The sequence below is a fragment of the Pteropus vampyrus genome, unplaced genomic scaffold (assembly GCF_000151845.1).
Source record: "Pteropus vampyrus isolate Shadow unplaced genomic scaffold, Pvam_2.0 Scaffold157, whole genome shotgun sequence".
Lineage (NCBI taxonomy): Eukaryota > Metazoa > Chordata > Mammalia > Chiroptera > Pteropodidae > Pteropus > Pteropus vampyrus.
Genome location: NW_011888938.1, coordinates 595,631 through 616,302, shown reverse-complemented (window position 1 = coordinate 616,302; position 20,672 = coordinate 595,631). Strand labels below are relative to the sequence as shown.

The 20,672-nt window shown below is 63.1% G+C and overlaps 2 protein-coding genes across 10 annotated transcripts in view; one reads left to right on the top strand and one right to left on the bottom strand.

Moving 5' to 3' along the window:
* GRIN1 (glutamate ionotropic receptor NMDA type subunit 1) overlaps nucleotides 1-20,666 on the top strand; it is a 23,400-nt gene extending 2,734 nt beyond the window's left edge. The window contains exons 3-21 of one of the 9 annotated variants that reach the window (XM_011369901.2): nucleotides 2,134-2,310; nucleotides 4,295-4,357; nucleotides 5,138-5,238; nucleotides 9,632-9,753; nucleotides 9,825-9,999; nucleotides 11,026-11,170; nucleotides 11,268-11,351; nucleotides 13,134-13,275; nucleotides 13,365-13,492; nucleotides 13,667-13,831; nucleotides 13,909-14,027; nucleotides 14,141-14,253; nucleotides 14,327-14,475; nucleotides 14,578-14,735; nucleotides 15,152-15,313; nucleotides 15,597-15,706; nucleotides 15,804-15,949; nucleotides 17,163-17,273; nucleotides 19,621-20,666. In XM_011369901.2, coding sequence (XP_011368203.1) covers nucleotides 2,134-2,310; nucleotides 4,295-4,357; nucleotides 5,138-5,238; nucleotides 9,632-9,753; nucleotides 9,825-9,999; nucleotides 11,026-11,170; nucleotides 11,268-11,351; nucleotides 13,134-13,275; nucleotides 13,365-13,492; nucleotides 13,667-13,831; nucleotides 13,909-14,027; nucleotides 14,141-14,253; nucleotides 14,327-14,475; nucleotides 14,578-14,735; nucleotides 15,152-15,313; nucleotides 15,597-15,706; nucleotides 15,804-15,949; nucleotides 17,163-17,273; nucleotides 19,621-19,689 — 2,439 coding nt within the window. In that variant the 3' untranslated portion in view covers nucleotides 19,690-20,666. Of the gene's footprint in view, nucleotides 1-2,133; nucleotides 2,311-4,294; nucleotides 4,358-5,137; nucleotides 5,239-9,631; nucleotides 9,754-9,824; nucleotides 10,000-11,025; nucleotides 11,171-11,267; nucleotides 11,352-13,133; nucleotides 13,276-13,364; nucleotides 13,493-13,666; nucleotides 13,832-13,908; nucleotides 14,028-14,140; nucleotides 14,254-14,326; nucleotides 14,476-14,577; nucleotides 14,736-15,151; nucleotides 15,314-15,596; nucleotides 15,707-15,803; nucleotides 15,950-17,162; nucleotides 17,673-19,281; nucleotides 19,519-19,620 lie in introns of those variants that run through there. The other 8 variants (XM_011369900.2, XM_011369903.2, XM_011369904.2 and 5 more) reach the window with 8 other exon arrangements.
* Nucleotides 20,525-20,672, bottom strand: part of LRRC26 (leucine rich repeat containing 26) — a 1,677-nt gene continuing 1,529 nt past the window's right edge. Inside the window, exon 2 of the mRNA XM_011369955.2 lies at nucleotides 20,525-20,658. Coding sequence (XP_011368257.1) covers nucleotides 20,525-20,658 — 134 coding nt within the window. The remainder of the gene's footprint in view (nucleotides 20,659-20,672) is intronic.

The window sequence follows — 20,672 nt, the reverse complement described above, 5'->3', positions numbered from 1 at the left end:
TGGGCCCTAGAGTCTTGCTTTACCTCCGACTCACCCTTTGATTCATCTATATCCCAAGGGTGGTAATGGGGTCTTGTTCCCCTGCCTTTGGGTGTGTACCCTGTGGCTGTGTGTGCACAGATGGTGCCCCCTGGATGCCCCCCAGCTTGCTGAGTTCAGCCTCTGCCTCTGCTGTTTCTGGCTGGTGGTCCCGGCACAGTGCCTGCCTACCCTCACTTGAGCTGACTCTGTCCCCTTGTCCACAGGTCTACGCAATCCTCGTCAGTCACCCGCCCACCCCCAATGACCACTTCACACCCACCCCCGTCTCCTACACAGCTGGCTTCTACCGCATCCCTGTCCTGGGGCTGACCACCCGCATGTCCATCTACTCAGACAAGGTAAGCATGAGCACCCGGTGGGCCCAACGCTCGCTCCTGCCTGTGGCCCCGGCTCTGGCAGCTGCTTGGGGTGGGGGCATAGACAGGCTCACAGACCATGTGCTGTGGCCTCAGGGAGCATGGGTGACACACGAGCACACACATTTGCTCACACTCACACGCCCAGATACAGTATCATAGTCATGCACAAGTCACCCACACTCATGCACATGCACAGCACACACTCACAGATACAAACGAATCTACACATTCACCCGCACACTGCCACTCACACGCACATTCACGCACGCACCCTCCCTGTCACCTGCTTACAGCTACATGCACATAGCACTGACATGTTCACCTCCTACACACACTCACACACGTCCACACTCACACACATGCACACACACACTCATACACATCCACACTCACACATGTCCACACTCACACACTCATAGCTACACTCACACACACACTCACACACACACTCACACACGTCCACACACACACAGTCACACATGTCCACATTCACACACGTACACACACGTACACACACACACGTCCACATTCACACCCACGCTCACACACGTCCGCACTGACACACACTCATAGTCACACTCTCACACACACTCACACATCCACACTCACACCTGTGCACACTCACACATGCTCATACATCTCCACACTCACACATGTCCACACTCACACACACTCATGCACATCCACACTCACACACACACATTCCCACACACGCACACGTCCACACTCACACACATGCTCATACATGTCCACACTGACACGCACTCATAGCCACACTCAAACACACTCATAGCCACACTCACACACACGCTCCCCACACGCGCTCGGGTACATGGCCTAGGAGAGGTGACAGGCACCGACAGGAAGCCCTGGCAGGCAGCAGAGGCCTGCTTGGCTGTGGGGAAGCGGAGGCTTCCTGCGCCCTCCGGCCACTGCCCCTTTACCTCTCTGAGTAGCGGCCCCCTCAGATGCACAGAGGACAGCAGTGTTGCTACCCAGGAAAGAGGGGGCGCACAGGAGGCTGGAGGAAGGGTCGCCTTCCGGAACAGGGCCCCGGCCTGTCACATGTCCCAGCCCAGATCCAGGCCATGGCCGAACTCGGGTCGAGCACAAGGGCAAACCTAATAGCCACACCTCACAGCTCCGCCCCGCCTCCCTCCCGGTCCCATCCACAGCCCATCTGCTCCCAGCACATGGACCAGGAAGGCCTGGGTCCAAGCCAGTCCCAGACCCCAGTGACAGCCCCCGGGGCATTCTTGCATTCAGGTTCCAAGGCACTGCCCCCAGGCCACAAAGAGGGAGCAGGATGAGAGATAGTCTGGGGGTCTCAGAGGACCACTAGATCAGTGTGGGTCCGCGGAGACACTGTTGGGACATGCCAGTGCTACCTGGACAGACGCAGAAGACCTGGGCTGAAGAGGGCAGAGCCTGCTCCATGCCCGGTCCCTCCCTGGCAGTGCGTGGCTGACAGGCAGGGCAAGGCCGGCAAGCACACCCTCTAGAGACGAGAGGAAACATTCGGACCCCAGAGTGAGGGACCCCTGACGAACACCAGCCGTGTAAATTTGGGAAGCGCCGGCGGGAAGCCCCAGTGGGGTCTTCGAGGTGCCATCTGCCAGCGAGAACTTTCTGAGCCGGCTCGCCCGGCAGGGGGCGCGCGCCGCTCAGACGGGGCGGGGGCGGGGCGGGGGCGCCCGGGTCGCCCAGGCTCTCAGCCTCCACGTGTCCGCAGAGCATCCACCTGAGCTTCCTGCGCACCGTGCCGCCCTACTCCCACCAGTCGAGCGTCTGGTTCGAGATGATGCGCGTCTACAGCTGGAACCACATCATCCTTCTGGTCAGCGACGACCACGAGGGCCGCGCGGCACAGAAGCGCCTGGAGACGCTGCTGGAGGAGCGGGAGTCCAAGGTGAGGCGCCGGCCGCGGGCGGGGGGCGCCTCGCGCAGCAGGAGGAGCGGCGGCCTGCGCTGTGTCTGTGGCCCGTGTGTGAACACTCTTTCCATCCTGCATGGTCAGCACCACCACGTCTGGCGAGCGCCCGCCCCAGCCTGTCCTCGGCTCATTTCACTCGCTTTTGCCATTAGTCGAAATCTCCTTCGTGTCAGTCCCTGCGGGGCGAGGGCAGGACCACCTGGAGCTCCGCAAACACCCCGCCCCGCCCAGCCCGCCCCCGCATCCCCGCAATTCCCGGGCCGAGCTCAGAACTCGGGGCGCCGCCTCCGCCCACCCCCGCTCCCAGCCCGGCCAGTCCCCGGCGGCCTCCCCCAGAGCGCCCCTCTCAGGGACGGCGACCCTGCACTCTGCCCCCTCCCGAAGGACCCTTTTCCCCGCTGCTGTGACCTATTCCATGTCCTCGCGCTGGCCTTGCCTCCCCCGTAGCCCTCCACCTCACAGCAGCCCACGGCCCTCTGCGAAACCCCATCCCAGACATCAGCTACCCCTCCTCCCGTCAGCCCGGCGCTCCCCGTCCCACCCCCACCGATCCCGCCGCCCCGCCCCCTTCTCCCTTCTCACTGCAGGGCTGGGCTCCTCCTAGGGACCAGTTAGAGGCCTGGCTTTAGGACACACTGACCACCCTGCCCCAGCCCCACCCCCACTCTGTGGGGCTGCCGAGAGACCAGAGCGGTGGTTTCTGGGGGTCTAGGTGACCCCCCTTTCTTGCTCACACCCACTGCCAGCCTAAGGAGGAGCTGGTGCTCACCAGAGGCCCAGGGTGAGCCTTCACCCAGCCAAGAGTCTGGGCGCTCGGCCCCCTCCCCTGCCCCACGGCCAGGGTCTGGGTGGAGGCCAAGCTGGGCAGAGAGGGAGGGAGGCCAGGCTGGGGGGCGGGAGCCTGTTCTCTCTGCAAAGTCAGAGCTGGCTTCAACAAGCTTAGAGCTCGGGGCCCCAAGTCACCTTAGACCGTTGACGGAATAGAGGGCCCAGGTTGGGGGGTGAAGCCAGTGGGTCCCGCTGTGGCGGATCGGCCGAGGCTGGGAGGGAGGGCTGGCTACCCGTGCCTCGGGGCCCCGCCTATCCCGAGACAGCATCCCCCCCTCACCCAGCAGGCACACTCACACACGCTCATCAGTCACACGCCTGCACACCCAACCGCAAGCACCTTCTCTCGCTCCCAAGACAATCACCTCACACTTCACACCTCCCGCCAGACTCAGACCACACGCGCCTTCCCACGGCCCCACCCGGGCACGCACACGCAGGCACGAGGCCCGCGAGCACACTTCGCACAGCAGCTCGCATGCATGTACGCGTGCACGCACACTCACGCTCACGCACACGCACAAAGGAGTGCTCAGACAGCACTGGCCCGCACTCCCCACCTCGCCGGCTTCTGTGGACTAATGCTCCCACGCAGATGCCGCCCCCCCGTGCACTCACACGTACGCTGATTCGCTCTCCCGTGCACTCATGGGCCACGGGCTGTGCGCACGCAGGGCAGTGAGAACAGAACACACAGACCTTAGGCAGCAGGGAGGACTCAGGAGGAGGAACGGAGGGACAGGGCATGGGGAGGGGCTGCTCACTCCCCACTCAGGACTGACACGGGGTGGGGCCGCACAGCGGGTGCACGGCAGGGGCGGGGGTGGCAGATGAGACCCCAAAGGGATACGTTCGGTGTGAACGCAGACAGGGTTCCCCTTTCTTCCAAGCGCGACCGTTTCCAAGAGCACAGCTCCACGGCCAGGAGCCTCAGTGGCCCCTGTGCCCCCGCCTCCCCCAGCACCACCCCGGCCCCCGCCCCACCCCGGGCCTAGGTGTTTGCGAGCTCCAGGTACGTGCCCATCTGCAGACGTGCCGAGGAGGTGGTGTGATTGCTTTAGCGCCGTCATTTTCAACCGTTTATAATCTTCTTCTGTGTCTGCATATTTTCTCTGTGCACATTATTCATCAGAGTAAAAAAAGGAACTATGAAAACCTCGACCAACTGTCCTATGACAACAAGCGCGGACCCAAGGTATATATGCATGGACGTGCACGCCACCCACCGACTAGGGAGCCTTGGCCTCAGGCGCCTCGGCCACTGGGGCCGTTTTCCGGCCCAGCCGAGACGCAGGCCCGAGCAGTGAGGAGAGCGAGGTCGTGAGGCAGGCAGTCGCAGGCAGCACAGGCCAGGCGCGGGCTGCGTGGGTACCCGTGGCCCACCCATCGCAGCCTCGGCCTCGGCCTGCGCCTGAGAGGCAGGCACGGCGGCAGGAGCTGCCTTCCCGGAAGTGCATGCGAATCTTTGGGACCCCCAGGGTTTCCTCGTGGAACCCAGGAGGGAGCCCGCTGTCCAGCCGCCCGCCTGCCTGCTGGGGCCTGGGCTGCTCCCGCAGGGGCCTGTGGAGTCGGGCCTGACAGGGTCTCCCGTGGTTTCGGAAAAGTCAGCCCCGTCTCTGCTCCCGGTCGCATTCCCAAACTCTTCCAGCTCCTGTCCGCTGCACGCTCTCTCTGAGTCTCGGCCCACTTCAGCTTGCATGCTCAGTGCAAAGAGCACAGGAGTGACAGGTGCAGAGAGGTGCAGAGAGCAGAGCGTGGCGTAGAGGAGCGAGCAGCCGAAGAAAGGACGAGCGAGGCCAGGCCAGGGCAGGCGAGGAGCCAGGAAGGCAGGTGGACAGCGCAGGTGGCAGGTGCAGGCCGAGGCAGCCCTAGCTAAGCTGCCTCGGGGTTCCTAGAGGCTACGGCCCAACTCTCGCCCCTGAGGCGCTATGTCCCCTGCCCTGGCCACCTGCTAATGCTCCTGTTCACACCACAGGCTGAGAAGGTGCTGCAGTTCGACCCGGGGACCAAGAATGTGACGGCCCTGCTGATGGAGGCGCGGGAGCTGGAGGCCCGGGTGATCATCCTCTCTGCCAGGTGAGGCTGGGCTGGGCCCCTCCCCTCCCTTTACCCAGGCTGCACTTGGGCCAGGAGCCCACCTCCTAGGCCAGGGTCGGAGGCACTGCTGGGCTGAAATTGAGCTTCAGCTTCCAAAATGCCCTTGCCAAGGAGAGCCCCTGCCACATACACCTGGCGACTGGCCGGCGGGACGGCCTCTATCTGTCCATCCCTCCCTGGGTCCTTCCTTCCTTCCTCAGCCATCTGCTGCCGCTTGCCCTGAGCTGGGCTTTGAGGGTGGGTTGTGTATAAGACCCTGCCCTTAGGAAGGCAAACAGGGCCCCGACGATAGATGGGGTGACACAGGGTTTTGGGGGCTGGGGACGGGGAGCGGGACCAGAGGAGCGATGTGAGGGTGTGTAAGTGAGCCGAGGTGAGCCCAGGCGGGAAGGTCCACGGCGAGGAGTGGGCCAGAACCCAAGGACTGAAGGACTGGGGCAGTTGGAGGAGGCAGCGTGAAAGCGGGACCAAACAGGGACGCGGGAGAGCCAGGCTGTCCTGGGACAGGGCCGAGCCTACCTGTAAATGGCTACGTTCTGAGAAGGGAAAGGCCAGGCCACCCGGAACAGAAAAAGAGAGAACCCTACCCAACGGGACAGGCAGGGGCACCTGGGTGGAACTATCCCACTGTCTTCAACACCCTAGAGTTTCTACTGGGTTCCAATGAGGTGGCAAAAACAGCAGGGGTCACCCGCCCGGAGGAACACACCCCAAACGCTGCCGTCCCAGGCCAGGAAGAGCCGGCAACATTCTGAGTCCCAGGACAGGTGTCCATTTACACGTCCAGTCAACAAACCTCTGGCACAGAACCAGGAGCACCCCTACGCCCGAGCAGAGCATAGGGTGGGACCACCAGGGTCCTACGGGTTAGAAGGTGGAAAGCACCTCCACTCCCGCATGCACACAGGTGCACAAGCAGGGGCTAATATCCCACTGTCACCTCCCACCCCTGTTTTACTTTGATTAATCCGAGGCTCGAGGCTCGGAGTCATGCGTCACTGGTCCACACTGACCATCCAACCCTGGGCACTGTGGGAGGACTTAAGGAGAAAGGTTTAAGGAAGTGCCCAGGCAAGGTCAGGGGTTCACAGCCCCTCCCAAAGCAAGCGCGGCCCAGAGAAAAATCCCACCTAGAACCATCCCAACCCCGAACTAGCGCTACCCAGAGAAAGTCCCTCCCAGAACAAGCCCCGCCCAGAGAAGCTCCGCTCAAGGAAAGCCCTAATCGAGGCAAACCCCGCCCAGAGAAGCTCCGCCCCGGGAAAGCCCTAATCGAGGCAAACCCCGCCCAGAGCAAGCCCCGCCCCGGGAAAGCCCCGCCAGACCCTCTTTTATTTCCCTACTTGTTTGCATTTCCCCTCATCACAGGGCTTGAGGGGGAGATGGGGAGGATGGCGGCGGGGGGGGCGGTGGAAGGACGAATGTATGGTCACACCAGTGGACAGAGGGGCAAACGGACAGTCGACTAGTTATCAGAAGGCCCCTTCATCCCATTGCCCAAAGCATAGGTGTTCAGCTGTTGGGCACTTTTACAAAGGATAAGGTCACACCAAACTAGACCTCCCCGATCCATACCTTGTAATTAGAGAGGCCACCAGGACACAGACCAGAAAGCCACACATAAAACCAATCTATGGAGCTGCGCCACATCCAGGGCCCAGCTGAGGGTGGGCGCTTCTCCACTGTTTCCCTCTGGTCAGTGCGACCCTGTGCCACCGCTGCAGGCATAGGGAAGCCCCCTGGACACAGGCTAAGAGGGTCTTGCCCTGGGGCAAGGATGAGCTTGCTAGATATGCCTCCAAAAAAGAGGTCAGCCCAGGGAAGGGGATGTGGTCACAGCAGAGAGCTGCACATGCACTACACACAGAGAGACATGTACATGAACCGTGTGCACACCACATGCACACATGCACAAACCGTGTATACCGCATGTACACATACATGCACAGCACACACGCACACATGCATCCACAGACCGAAACAAACATGCGCATAGGCACACAGCATATTCACACCACTCACACACACATTTATACACACACCACACACATGCACAAACACCATGTACACACCATACACAACACATGCCAAGCACATGCACACAACGCACATACACATGAATACACATCGTGCGTATACAGTATGCACATGCACATGCACATGTCATACACACATGTAAACACCCATAAATACATGTACATGCCTATATACACCATACACAATGCATGAACATGCTCACGCGTACCATGTGTACAGCATACATCCATGCTCACAAGACATTCCATGCAGACACACCCAGGCACAGCACCACGTACACCACACACACACTTATATACAGAAATACACACACCTACATGAGAGTGTGTGCACATCCACATGCATGTACTCCATACCAACATCCACAGTGCACATACGTACTGTTGCATATGTATGTACACCACATATATACCACACAACACGTTACATGCAAGCATACACCCCACCCAGGTACACACACTGCCCGCAGGGCACACCACCCATATCAACCGCACACCACCAACACTCACCTTGAATCCAGGCGAGGCCCCTGGGCTGTCAAGGCTGAAAGGAGCTCCTCCCCTCACATGCTGGGCTCCTTGGGCAGAGAGGCCTGGGTCCCCCTGCCCCCAGGGGGCAGACCAGCCCTCAGTACACCCAGCTCCCGGAGTCCAGGACAGCGAGGCAAGGACCGGGCAGCGGCAGACACCAGTCTTCTTGACCCTGGCACTCCAACCTGATGCATTTGGCTCCTGCTTCATGTACATTGCGGAGAGACCCCATTAAGCCATTAATTTTTGACCAATTTTCTACCCAGTGCATGGAATTCATTTCCACGTGTTTTCTTTTGATTTTCCTGAAATGTCTTTACTATGGTCAGCTATTTCCATAAAACAGTTGGATGGATCGATCAGGCTTTTGTCTACAGCCGTGTTACTGATAATAGTTTACAACAAACATAGGAGTGTGTCATTCCACCAAGTCAAACGTCACAGACCTGAATTGTGTCAGGCAGACAGGCTTCTCTGCCAGGTTTTGTGAGCACCGTCGATAGTGGGCACGCTGCACCCCGACACACACGGTATTGGTTTTGCTGGGTGATCATGGATGGGTGCTCTCGTCTGTGTCATCAGTGTGATGCTGCCTGGAGCACCTCTATTTGGTGTTGCTTACATCTGACAGTAGCACTGTCATTTAGAGAAAACACTGAAGGTTTTTATTTCTTCATTAGTTAATCCTTGAAAAACGTAGAGGCAGACCCCTTAGGCGGCTTAGGGACACCTTGGTTTCTAGGGCCAGCCGCTGTGAAAACTGAGTACCCAGCCAGTCTGTCCAACTGCTTCACACTCCGCCGTCCATGCACTGGAGAAGCAAAGTGCCTGTCATGGTCCAGGTCCATCTGCAGTCAGGTCCAGCCTGGCAGGAAAGGGAACGTGAAAGCAGGGGGAGGACCTGCAGTGTCCCCCACAGTCCCCCAGGCCCGGAGTCCTTGTCCTGACCACGGAGACCCTAACTCTAGGTCCACAGGGGCTCATCCATGAGGATGAGGACACTCCAAGATCTCAGAGCTATGTGTGCCTGAAAGACGAGTCCTGTGCTTTGTCCTGCCAGTGGCCCCAGCCCCGAATGACAGGCAGAGCACAGCTGCTCGTGCAGACTCCAGGAGATGAGTAGCTGCCCTCATGCTTCTCCAGTGGCTTCTGCGATGCTCAGGGCAGTTCCCAGACACTGGGTCCCACCAGCATCTGATCAACCTTCAGAGCCCCCAGCCCCTCATTTCACGTTTTGACATGGAGAACCAGAGGGGGTGTGGCTTGTCCAGGAGGTCATAGGAGCTCCGGCTCTGGGGTGAACTGTCCAGGCGCAGACCTAACTGTGCCACTGATCACCACTCATGTGCCCTGGGTGTCTGTTTCCGCCTCTGACACAGGGGTAGTACTAACGCCTGGCTCTCGGGGGTATTGTGATAATTAAATAAGATCGTCGGTGTGAAGCACTTAGAACAGTGCCTGGTACCCAGCGATGAGGTGATCACTCCATAACAACCAACCCATCATCGATCTGGGTCGCCCTGACCCTGCCCTTGGCAGGCAGGGGGCCAGCTAGAGAGGCCTGGGAAGCTCTGGACGTCTAGACCCCACTCCACATGACCTCTGTTGGGTCTCCTGGCCCAGATGCCGGCTGGGGCTGGTGGCTGGCCCCCATCACCCTGCAGTGTTCCCAGGCCTCGCTCCAGGCGAGGGTTTGGGGGAGAGGCAGAGAAAGGAGGAGGACCTGGGAACGGGGAGCTGCCGCCTGCCAGCCTTGGGAGAGGGAGGGCTGGAGTCCTGGCCCGTCACCCCCGTCTGCCCCACAGCGAGGACGACGCCGCCACCGTGTACCGCGCAGCCGCGATGCTGAACATGACGGGCTCGGGGTACGTGTGGCTGGTGGGGGAGCGCGAGATCTCGGGGAACGCGCTGCGCTACGCCCCGGACGGTGAGTGCTGGGCCTCTCGGGTCCCGGCGGGCGGGGGTCTCCTACGGGCTCTAAGCGGACGCTCGCCCCAGGCATCATCGGGCTGCAGCTCATCAACGGCAAGAACGAGTCGGCCCACATCAGCGACGCGGTGGGCGTGGTGGCCCAGGCCGTGCACGAGCTCCTGGAGAAGGAGAACATCACGGACCCGCCGCGGGGCTGCGTGGGCAACACCAACATCTGGAAGACCGGACCGCTCTTCAAGAGGTGGGCGGGGCCGCGCTCTCGGAGTGGGCGGGGTCGTTCTGCAGGAAGTGGGCGGGGCCCTTAAGAGGCGGGCGTAGTCGCTCTTCAGCGGGTGGTCCAGAGCGGCCCGCTGTGCACAAACGGCAGATACAGCCGCCTCCCCACCTCCCTTCCACCGTGGTCATCCTCCGCCCGGTTTCCGGCACTCACGCAGACGCTCGATTGTCGCTGCCTCCACTGCTTTCAACACTGCAGCCAACCCTGAAACTGAGCCGCAGTGGGGTGGCAGCCCTTGGGATGAGGCTTCTGCTGTAGATGGGGACCGGGCGCTTCCAAAGACCCAGGAGGTCAGACAAGAAGCCCGAGGATGGCACCCAAGTCCGCAGAGAGCCAGGGTGGGCCAGAAACCCGAGTGGATAGCTGCAGGGGGGCAGGAGGTAACTCTCAGCACCCAGGATGCGAGGCACCAGGGTGGGCAGGCCCGGCCCGTCCCCAATCTCACCCTTTGCTAGGCTGACTGGCATGTGCAGAGCCACAGTCCATGGTGCCACAGCTGCACACACACAACTGCAGGTGTAGGCAGCTTGTGTGCACGCATGCACACGCATGCGCACACAGACTTGGAGAGGCATGAGGCATACACGCATGCCACAAGTGCATGCTTTGGGGTGCACACCACACAAGGATCACGTGTGCGCACAGGACCCCATGGGTGTGCCCCCCCACACACAGATGTGCCATGCAGCGAGACAGGACCTGCATGCTGTCTCCCCCCTCGCTGGCAGATGGACCACTGTGTCCTTCCGGAGCGTCTGCCTCCTCCGTGCTGCTATGAGGGTTGAACGTCCACACCCACGGAAAGCCCTCAAAACAGGACCCGGCGCCCAGGAGGCGCTCAGCTGCCATAGCTGTGCTGTCCATCTGGTGCACGGAGACGGTCATGCCACCCGCCCGTCAGACTCACAGCTCCAGGGCCTGGTGTCTGCTAGGATGGGGGCAGGAGGCTGGGAAGTGTCCCTGAGAAGTCAAACCCACTGCTCTCCCCAGAGTGCTGATGTCCTCCAAGTACGCGGACGGGGTGACCGGCCGTGTGGAGTTCAACGAGGACGGGGACCGTAAGTTTGCCAACTACAGCATCATGAACCTGCAGAACCGCAAGCTGGTGCAAGTGGGCATCTACAATGGCACCCACGTAGGTGGGGGTCATGAGGGGGTGGGGGCTGGGGCCTTAGGGTCCTGGGGCCAAGACCCCTGCGTGGCCACCCTCCATCTCATACTCCCACCCCCAGGTCATCCCCAATGACAGGAAGATCATCTGGCCAGGCGGAGAGACAGAGAAGCCCCGAGGGTACCAGATGTCCACCAGGCTGAAGGTGGGGGATGCTCCACCCTGCCCCAGCACCCCCACCCAGGACACCATCCAGCCCCTCAGACTCAGAGGAGGGCACAGTGAGGCCAAAGTGACTAAAGGAAGCGGGCAGGACCAGCAGCTGGCCGCCTTCGCACACACCTGGCACCGCAGAGGAAGCAGAGGGAGCAGGTGGAGGGAGGAGAGGGGGCCTCTGACTCCCATCATGTAGGACAGGATTCCCCTGGGGATGAGCTGATGGGCAGAGGGCCAGATGGGTGGTCATTCTGTAGACTCCAGCTTCAGCACTCTGTCCCGAGTCCTGGTCCTCACTCCTCCTCATCACTCCTCCAGGTGGTCCTGGCCGTCACAGCCTCTTGTCACGACTGCGTGGTCCCGTCCCTCCAGGCCTGGCCTCCCTGCAGCATTCCCTGTGGCGGGCCGTTCCTCCCTGCACCCTGTCCCTGGGCCCTGGGGCCTCATCCCTCACAGCTTCTCTTCCTTGCTCCTTGGGCTCATTCCTGGGACCCTCTCTCCACGTGGGGTGCTCTCTCAAGTGTCCCTCCCCATGCTGACCCACCCAGGTGCTGGGCTCATAACTTCGATCACTAAAGGCAAGACGCCTAAATGCAATGTGCCCAACCAACCTTCTCCTCTAGTGTCCCCAGGCCCTTCGGTGTCTCATGGCCCGCCCTGTGGCCTCTCCCAGGCCTCATCAGGACCTTCTGCACGGGCAGAGTAGCCCACCCTGCAGTGCACACACTGCGTGCTGAAAAGTCTGAAAGTCACGCCTGCTACCGTCCAGGCTGCCAGATTCAGATGGCTTTTTCCTTTTTTTTTTTCTCACTGCCTTTTGAAAAGCCCAAACATATTCTTCGTCTAATAGAAAAACATGGTGAAAGTTAAAAAGCCAATAGGCACCTTCAGGGGCTCCAAACATCCTCATCCCCCACCCCCATTCCCTACCTCCCCAACCCCAAGTGGGGGGAAGCCAAAATGCTGTCCTCCCCTCTGAGGCTGTGGGTTGCCTCCCCACCCCCATCCTGCGCAGAGGCACCTCTCATGGGTACCAGCTCCCTACAGGATCAGCTCCAATAGCACTCCCTGCCACCCCATCAGCATGCTGTGCTGGGCTCAGCCCCTTCTGCCCATGAGATGATCTGTCCTCCACACCCTGAAAGACAGGGAGGAGAAAAAACCCCAGCATGAGCCCCAAGAAGCCCTGAATTGAAGAGGCAGGCACGGGAGAGAGGAAGGCTTCAGCAGGGGAAGGATGGAGGGAGGGAGGGACAAAGGATGGGTGATCAGACAAGGACCCACTGCTGGGGAGGCTGGGCGATCCAACGGGAGTGACCCCTGGTCCCCAGGTCCCATGCAGGCTTTGAGCGGATGTCAGTGGGCATGGCCCTGTCCTCGTGAGGCATGCTTGGGTTTGGGACAGGAGGTTCCTCATCCCTGAGAAGTCAGACAGGGTGCCGGCCAGACTCCTCTCATGGAAGGAGTGGTGAATAAGCCGTGAGCCAAGGGACGAGTGTCCAAGAGAAGGGCAGCGTTTCAGGAGGCCATGAGCCTTCTGAATGCTGAGGCAGCGTGGGCCGTCTGGGGAGTCTGGGGGCAGCAAGCAGGTGACACTGATGTGGTGTTTGGTGGCTGTCCCTGGAGCATGAGGCTCCAGAGAGGGCAGTGGCGGGAGGGGGAACGTCGGGGACTTGGAGGGGCTTCAGGGGAGTTGGCGCGCTGAGAAGAGGACAGCGCCCAGGACCGCGGGGGCAGGTGGTCCAGGCTGGGTCTCTGCTTCCTCCCCCAGATCGTGACGATCCACCAGGAGCCCTTCGTATATGTCAAGCCCACGCTGAGTGATGGCACGTGCAAGGAGGAGTTCACGGTCAACGGGGACCCCGTCAAGAAAGTGATCTGCACCGGGCCCAACGACACGTCTCCGGGCAGCGGTGAGTAAGGGGCTGGAGCGCGCAGCGTGCAGCGCGGGCGCGGGGCGGCGCGGCCGGGAGTCCCGCAGTCACCGCCCCTCCCCCCTCAGCCCGCCACACGGTGCCTCAGTGCTGCTACGGCTTCTGCATCGACCTGCTTATCAAACTGGCGCGGACCATGAACTTCACGTACGAGGTGCACTTGGTGGCCGATGGCAAGTTCGGCACGCAGGAGCGGGTACGCTGGGGTCGCTGGGAGCCAGCTCTCGACAGGTCGGGGTGGACGGGGTCTCGCTAGGGGCTGGGCCTTGGGTAGGCGGGGCCTGCAGGCCGGAATCCAGAGTGGGCGGGGCCTGAAGCGGGAGTGGGGCCGGCCGTGTCCGCGTCGCCACCGGCCGTGTCGCCCCCGCAGGTGAACAACAGCAATAAGAAGGAGTGGAACGGGATGATGGGCGAGCTGCTCAGCGGTCAGGCGGACATGATCGTGGCGCCGCTGACCATTAACAACGAACGCGCACAGTACATCGAGTTCTCCAAGCCCTTCAAGTACCAGGGCCTGACCATTCTGGTCAAGAAGGTGGGCAGGGGCCGGGCAGGGTGCGGGGTTGGGTTCTGGGAGGGCCAAGGCGACCCTGACGGCCTGTCCACCCGCAGGAGATCCCCCGGAGCACGCTGGACTCGTTCATGCAGCCCTTCCAGAGCACTCTGTGGCTGCTGGTGGGGCTGTCGGTGCACGTGGTGGCCGTGATGTTGTACCTGCTGGACCGCTTCAGGTGAGCGCGGCCCGGAGGCCGAGCACCTCCACGTGCGGGGCGGGCGGGACAGGGGAGGAACGGGGCGGGGCTGCCTAGCCCGCCCTCTCCCACCCGCCCTCTGCGCCCTGCAGCCCCTTCGGCCGGTTCAAGGTGAACAGCGAGGAGGAGGAGGAGGACGCGCTGACACTGTCTTCGGCCATGTGGTTCTCCTGGGGTGTCCTGCTCAACTCCGGCATCGGAGAAGGTGAGGCCACGCCCAGCAGCTGCCGACTGCCCGCGCGCCCGCGAGTCCGGAGCTGACCTTCCTCTGCCCGCAGGCGCCCCCCGCAGCTTCTCGGCGCGCATCCTGGGCATGGTGTGGGCCGGCTTCGCCATGATCATCGTGGCCTCCTACACCGCCAACCTGGCGGCCTTCCTGGTGCTGGACCGGCCCGAGGAGCGCATCACCGGCATCAACGATCCGCGGGTAAGGCCCATCCCGGCTGGGGACGAGGGTCGTGAGGTCACCGGGGGCCTGCTTCGGGTGGGGCCGGGGAGTAGCCACGAGCCCCGCCCTCTGACCTTGCAGCTGAGGAACCCCTCGGACAAGTTCATCTATGCGACAGTGAAGCAGAGTTCGGTGGACATCTACTTCCGGCGGCAGGTGGAACTGAGCACCATGTACCGGCATATGGAGAAGCACAACTACGAGAGCGCGGCCGAGGCCATCCAGGCCGTGCGGGACAAGTGAGGAAGGGGCCTGCGAGACGACAGAGGGAGGGGCCGTGCGGGAAGAGGGAGGGAGGGGCCGTGCGGGACGAGGGAGGGAGGGAGTGAGGGGCCTGCGAGACGAGGGAGAGAGGGAGGGGCCTGCGGGACGAGGGAGGGAGGGGCCGTGCGGGACGAGGGAGGGAGGAGCCTGCGGGACGAGGGAGGGAGGGGCCTGCGGGACGACGGAGGGAGGGGCCTGCGGGACTAGTGAAGGGCTAACTGGACAACGGGGAGCATCCACCCTTAAGAAAAAGTGTGTCCAGGCCGGATGGGAACCACCGGATGGGAATGGATGTTAGGTTTCCAGGCTGGCGGGACGAAGGAGTGCAAGCGTTCCGGTGGAGGGTAGCCCCACCGTGCAGGGCTCCGGTGACCTCTGTCCCTGCCCGCAGCAAACTGCACGCCTTCATTTGGGACTCGGCGGTACTGGAGTTTGAGGCCTCGCAGAAGTGCGACCTGGTGACCACAGGCGAGCTGTTCTTCCGCTCTGGCTTCGGCATCGGTATGCGCAAGGACAGCCCCTGGAAGCAGAACGTCTCCCTGTCCATCCTCAAGTGAGTCTGCCTTACCTGCAGCCCCACCAAGAACCCTTCTTGCTCTCCAAGAACCACTCCATTCAAGGCAGGTGACCCCACCTGCGCAGTCCTCCGATACTGCTAGGCCCCGCCCACTTCCGCTCGCTGCGTCCACTCAGGCCCCGCCCCACTCACTCGCCCCACCCAACTCGCTTGTTCTGCTTAGGCCGGCCCGCGCCCGTCCTCGCTCCACCTGGGCAGCGCCCAACTCAGACGCCCCGCCCCGCTCAGGCCCCACCCCTACTCGTCCCGCCCCTCCCAGGTCCCATGAGAACGGCTTCATGGAGGACCTGGACAAGACATGGGTGCGGTACCAGGAGTGTGACTCACGCAGCAATGCCCCTGCTACTCTTACCTTTGAGAACATGGCAGGTGGGTCCTGTTCCCCTACCACGTCCCCTGGGCGGGTGCTCCAGAGGCCCTCCAGCCCCACCAGCCAACAGCTGAGGCTCTGGGTCCTGGCCCGCAGGGGTCTTCATGCTGGTGGCTGGAGGCATTGTGGCTGGCATCTTCCTGATCTTCATCGAGATTGCCTACAAGCGGCACAAGGACGCTCGCCGGAAGCAGATGCAGCTGGCCTTTGCAGCAGTGAACGTGTGGCGGAAGAACCTGCAGGTAGGGCAGGCCACCCTCTGTGGCCTGGTGCCCATGGCCCGGCCTGGGCCCTCCTCCACCCCCGCAGGCCGAAGCGCTGGCCCTGGCTCCGGGACCCCAAGTGAGCAGGACTGGAGCTAGGAGCCACGGCCAGGGGCAGCGTTGGTCGGGGGCCGCCTGAAGGTGGCTGCCCACGGCAAAGCCAGGCCGCGGGAGGCCACGCACCCTGCTCCAAGCCTCCGCCTGGCCCCTGTGTCTCCAGACCCGCCCGCCGGCACCCATCCCATAGGAAGGCAAACTGAGGCAGGGTAAGACAGGGACCCACCTGGGTAGCACGTGAGTCCAAGACGCATCTACCCTCGCCGCCCCACACCCCTCCTCGGCACCCCCTGGGCCCCTTCCCCGCTGCCCTGCTGTGTCCTGTGCTGCAGAGCTCCAGTCTGAAGCGGTCCAGCCGGCCCTGCCGGGTGCCCCAGGCCGTGTCTGTGGAAATTTGCCGCCAGCAGGGGACAAGCTGCACGTGAAGCAGCCACAGCCCACCTGGGGCAGGGCGGCAGTGGGGCCCGTGCAGGCCCGTGGCTCCGGCCCCACGGTCCGAATCCGGTTTGCTCCATCTCTTGTCTTTCTCTGGGTGCCTCCCCAGAGCCCGCGTCCAGAAGCTGCGTTGCAGAGAAGGAGGGCCGTGGGCGGATGGGTGGCTGGCGCCCCACACCTTTCATCTGCCCACTCTTGTTGTTGGGACCTGGTCGCTGCTCTCACTGGCGGGCACAGGGCAACCCTGGTCCCGGGAGCCGCCTCTGACGACCGTTCCGGTTCATCTCGACACCCGCCTTCGGCCCTTTCGCCCTTTCCTGAATCTTGGTGTGCCCCCTCAGAATGGCTGGCGGGCCTGAGGGGGGACTCCCTCCAGTGCTCGGAGGGCCCCTCCTCCTTGGGACACCTGTAAACCAGGGCCACCCAAGAGCCAGGGAGCCAGGCGGACCTCCCAGGAAGAGAGCCAGACGGGACGCCCCCAAGCCCAGCCCCAGCACAAGCAAGGTCAGGCCCGACCCGTGCAGGAGCAGAGGCCACCTGTGCGTGTCCGGCTGTCGGTCCACTGGTCCAGCACAGGGAGGAAGGCAGGAGCAAGTGCCTGAGTGGCCAGCCAGGCCGGGCAGCAGCCCCCAAGGAGCAGGCGAGGGCAGGTGTGGCCGCCAGCCTTAGCCATCTAATCACTTATACATATTCATTTTAGGATAGAAAGAGTGGTAGAGCAGAGCCCGACCCTAAAAAGAAAGCCACATTTAGGGCTATCACCTCCACCCTGGCTTCCAGCTTCAAGAGACGTAGGTCCTCCAAAGACACGGTAAGGGGAAGAACGCCCAGCCCCCCGTCTCCGACTCTTCTCTCGCCCCGCCCTCCGTGTCTGTGTCCCGTGCATCAGGCGTGCCCCCCCGTCATCCCACCCACCCCCACCTCTGACCGCTGTGGCCGTCGGCCCTCATCTCTCTTTGCCCAGCACACTAGGTCTTCTCTCTCTGACCCTCAGGCCTCTCTCTCTCGGCCCCCTCTCCCACTGGCCCCCACCGGGTCCTCTCCCCATGTGTCTCTGCGTTAGTCTGCCCCCCCATGCCATGACGCCATGCGCCATCTTGAAGCTGTGTCATGTCGTTGGTCAGCCAGTCAGCCTCACCACCGCGGGGCCATGCGCGGGGCCCCGGGGAGCCCAGAGCCGCCCTGTCCCGGGCCCCTCACGCATCGGGAGGCCACACCACCTCTCCGTTACGTCAGCTTCTCGGCCTCTCCCAGAGGGGCCCACCGCCCCTCCCTCCCTCCCTGCAACGTCCATGGAGGTGGAGGGGGGGCTGTGATGTCCCATCCGTCCATCTGTCTGGCTGCCGGCCCCGCCACCCAGACACCTGTCTCACGTGTCTCACCAGAGCCATGCCTGTGCATCCCCTCCATGTGGTCTCTGTGTGGGCCGGGGCTGGGGGCCGGGCCTGGCTCCATCTGGGTGGACGGCTGGGGCCTGGAGTTGGAACAGGCCCCAGCCACAGGGGACCGGCAGGCGGGGAGTGGATGGGACCGGAGGGGGCGGTTCCCACCCTAGGCTGAGCAGGGACCCTGCAGGAGATGTGTCAGCAGCCCCTGGGGGGTCTGAAAACGAGGGGAGGGGGTGGCCCCAAAAGCCATGGCCTGCAGAGCTTGGGGCACTGAGGCTCCTAAACAGAAGCCCAGGAAGGGGGGCCTCCATGGAGACCAGCACCTCAGCTCCTGACCCCAGCCCCGCACCAGAGGCCCACGTCATCGCCAGGCCTTCTGCCTGAGCCCAGAATCCCCTCCCTTCTGCCTTGGGCACCTTGCCACTGTGCTGGAAGTGCACACTTGGACGTAAAGCTCCTAAAATGGACCCAGCCTTGCTAGGGGCACCCCGGTCCCAGGTGGGGGGGCACCCAGAGCCAGCATAGCCCTCAGCCCAGCAGACTCCCTGAAGTCCTGGGGCCAGTTGGCCAAGAGCCCGCTGGAGAAAGTGGGTTTCCACCCCCGCCCCAGTGCATGCGAAGAAGGGCACACTTCCAGGGCACAGGACTTGGCACAGAGCGATGGGAATTCAAGGCGAAGACACCAGGGTACCCCAATAGGGGCCCATGAGGCCTGGCTGCTCTGCTTCCCAAGAGGGGCTTGGCACAGGGACAGCGAATGGACAGTGAGGGTCTTCGGGGCTGGAGCACAGGCTGGGCCGCCCAAGCCCAGGAAAGCAGGCAGTGTCTGAGCCAGGGCCCCCCAGGGGTGCAGGAAGAGGAGAGCAGAGCCTGGGACCAGAGGGCAGCGGGCAGGGCAGTCCTGGAAGCGGGTATGCCCAGCAGACAGCACTTTGGGGGCAGACAGGACAAAGAGGAGCACAAAAGCCATACAGGTCACTTTCTGAGGGCGTCATAGTCCTGCTCACCCTGCTCCCGCCCAGAGCAGACACACATGCCCCTTAGCTGGTCCAGGTACAGCTCAGAGACCCTCACGGTGCCTTTCCGGGTACACATTCCCACTGGAGGCCTCACCTGAGTCTCCTTGGGCGCCAAGGACCACCCCCCAGGCCAGGGACTGGCCCTTCCCTGCAGGGGTGACTGGCGGCCCTGCGGGCTGGGGGCACTGGGCGGGGGAGGGCAGCCCAGATCGCACCTGTTTCGGGCTGGGCGCCTGCTCGGAGGGAGGCCTGGGTGGAGGGCTCCGTCGGGGTGGGTGGGGTCGGTCCGGCTGCTGAGATCCTCTGCCCGTCCTGTGTTTGGTCTGGGCCAGGGTGGCACTGGGCGCTCAGGGCTGGGGTCCCTGGCGGCCAGGGGGGCCAGCGGGTATTGATTGTTGGTTCTTATTTATAGAGCACCGGGGGTGGACGCGGCGCTTTGCAAAACCAAAAAGACACAGTGCTGCCGCGACGCGCTGTTGAGAGGGAGGAGGGCCAGCTGCAGATGTGTGCCCGTCATAGGGAGAGCTGAGACGCCCCGCCCGCCCCGCTCTGCCCCTCCCCCGCAGACAGACGGACGGACGGACGGGACAGCGGCCCCGCCCACGCAGAGGCCCCGGAGCACGATGGGGTCAGGGGGAGGAGCGCCCCCCAGCGCCCCCCAGGCCGCGCCCGCCCGGCCCACCCGTCCCGGCCCGCGCGCGCCCCCGAGCGCGGGGCTGACGGGCGCCTTGTCTGTATTTCTATTTTGCAGCAGTACCATCCCACTGATAGCCCGGGCCCGCTCAACCTCTCAGATCCCTCGGTCAGCACCGTGGTGTGAGGCCCCCGGAGGCGCCCACCTGCCCAGTTAGCCCGGCCAAGGACACTGATGGTCCTGCTGCTCGGGAAGGCCCGAGGGAAGTCCACCTGCCCGAGACTGCCCACCCTGGGCCGCCCGCCCATCCATCTGCCCTGCTGCCTGGCGGGCAGCTCCTGCCCTGCTGGACCGAGGCATGGACCAGAGCGGCCGAGGACGGGCCAGAGCTGAGGTGGCTGGGCAGGGCCGCAGGGCGCTCCGGCAGAGGCAGGGCCTGGGGTCTCTGAGCAGTGGAGAGAGGGGCTGGAAGCAGAGACTGAAGCCCCATCCTCCCACAGTCCCCACAAGAGCCACAGTGGGGGCTTGTGGCCCCAGCTGGCTGGGTCACCTCCTGCTGCAGCGCCCGCGGCCCACTCCGCACAGCCTCGGCTTGACCCCCTTCCCTCTCCTTACCCTCCCCCTTCTCTGCTTGACCCCATTCTCTGAACTGGCCCTGCCCTTCCCCAACCGCAGACCCTAACTTCCCCAGCTGGCGGCCGCCTCTCCGGGGCTGGCTGCGGCTTCCTGCTGCCTCCGACCTTCTCCCACTTCGAGAGGAATGAGCCTTCTCTTCACCTCCTCCGGCATGCAGCCCAGGATGGGCTTCCCCACTCGCTGCCTCGGGACTGTCCTCAGCCCTCCCCGCCACTTTGTGCAGGCCCCGCCCTTCCCATGTCCGAGCGTGTGCCTTCCCCTGCGGCCCGTGCGCGGCCGAGCGCTGACCCTCCGCCCCAGGGCCCGGCGCGCACCGCACCGCTCCCTTGACCCGGTGTGTGCAGTGGTGATGCCTAAAAGAATATCGTGAGAATTTCGGTCTGTGTCACTTGTTGACGCGTGTAGGGAGCGTGGAGGAGGGCAGGGGATACAGGGCAGATGCGAGGGCAGCCGCGGCCCGCTCAGGCTTGGGCGGTGGGAGCCGGGCTCTCCGGGTTCGCAGGCACGGCCGGGCTCGGGCTGGAGTTCAGAGG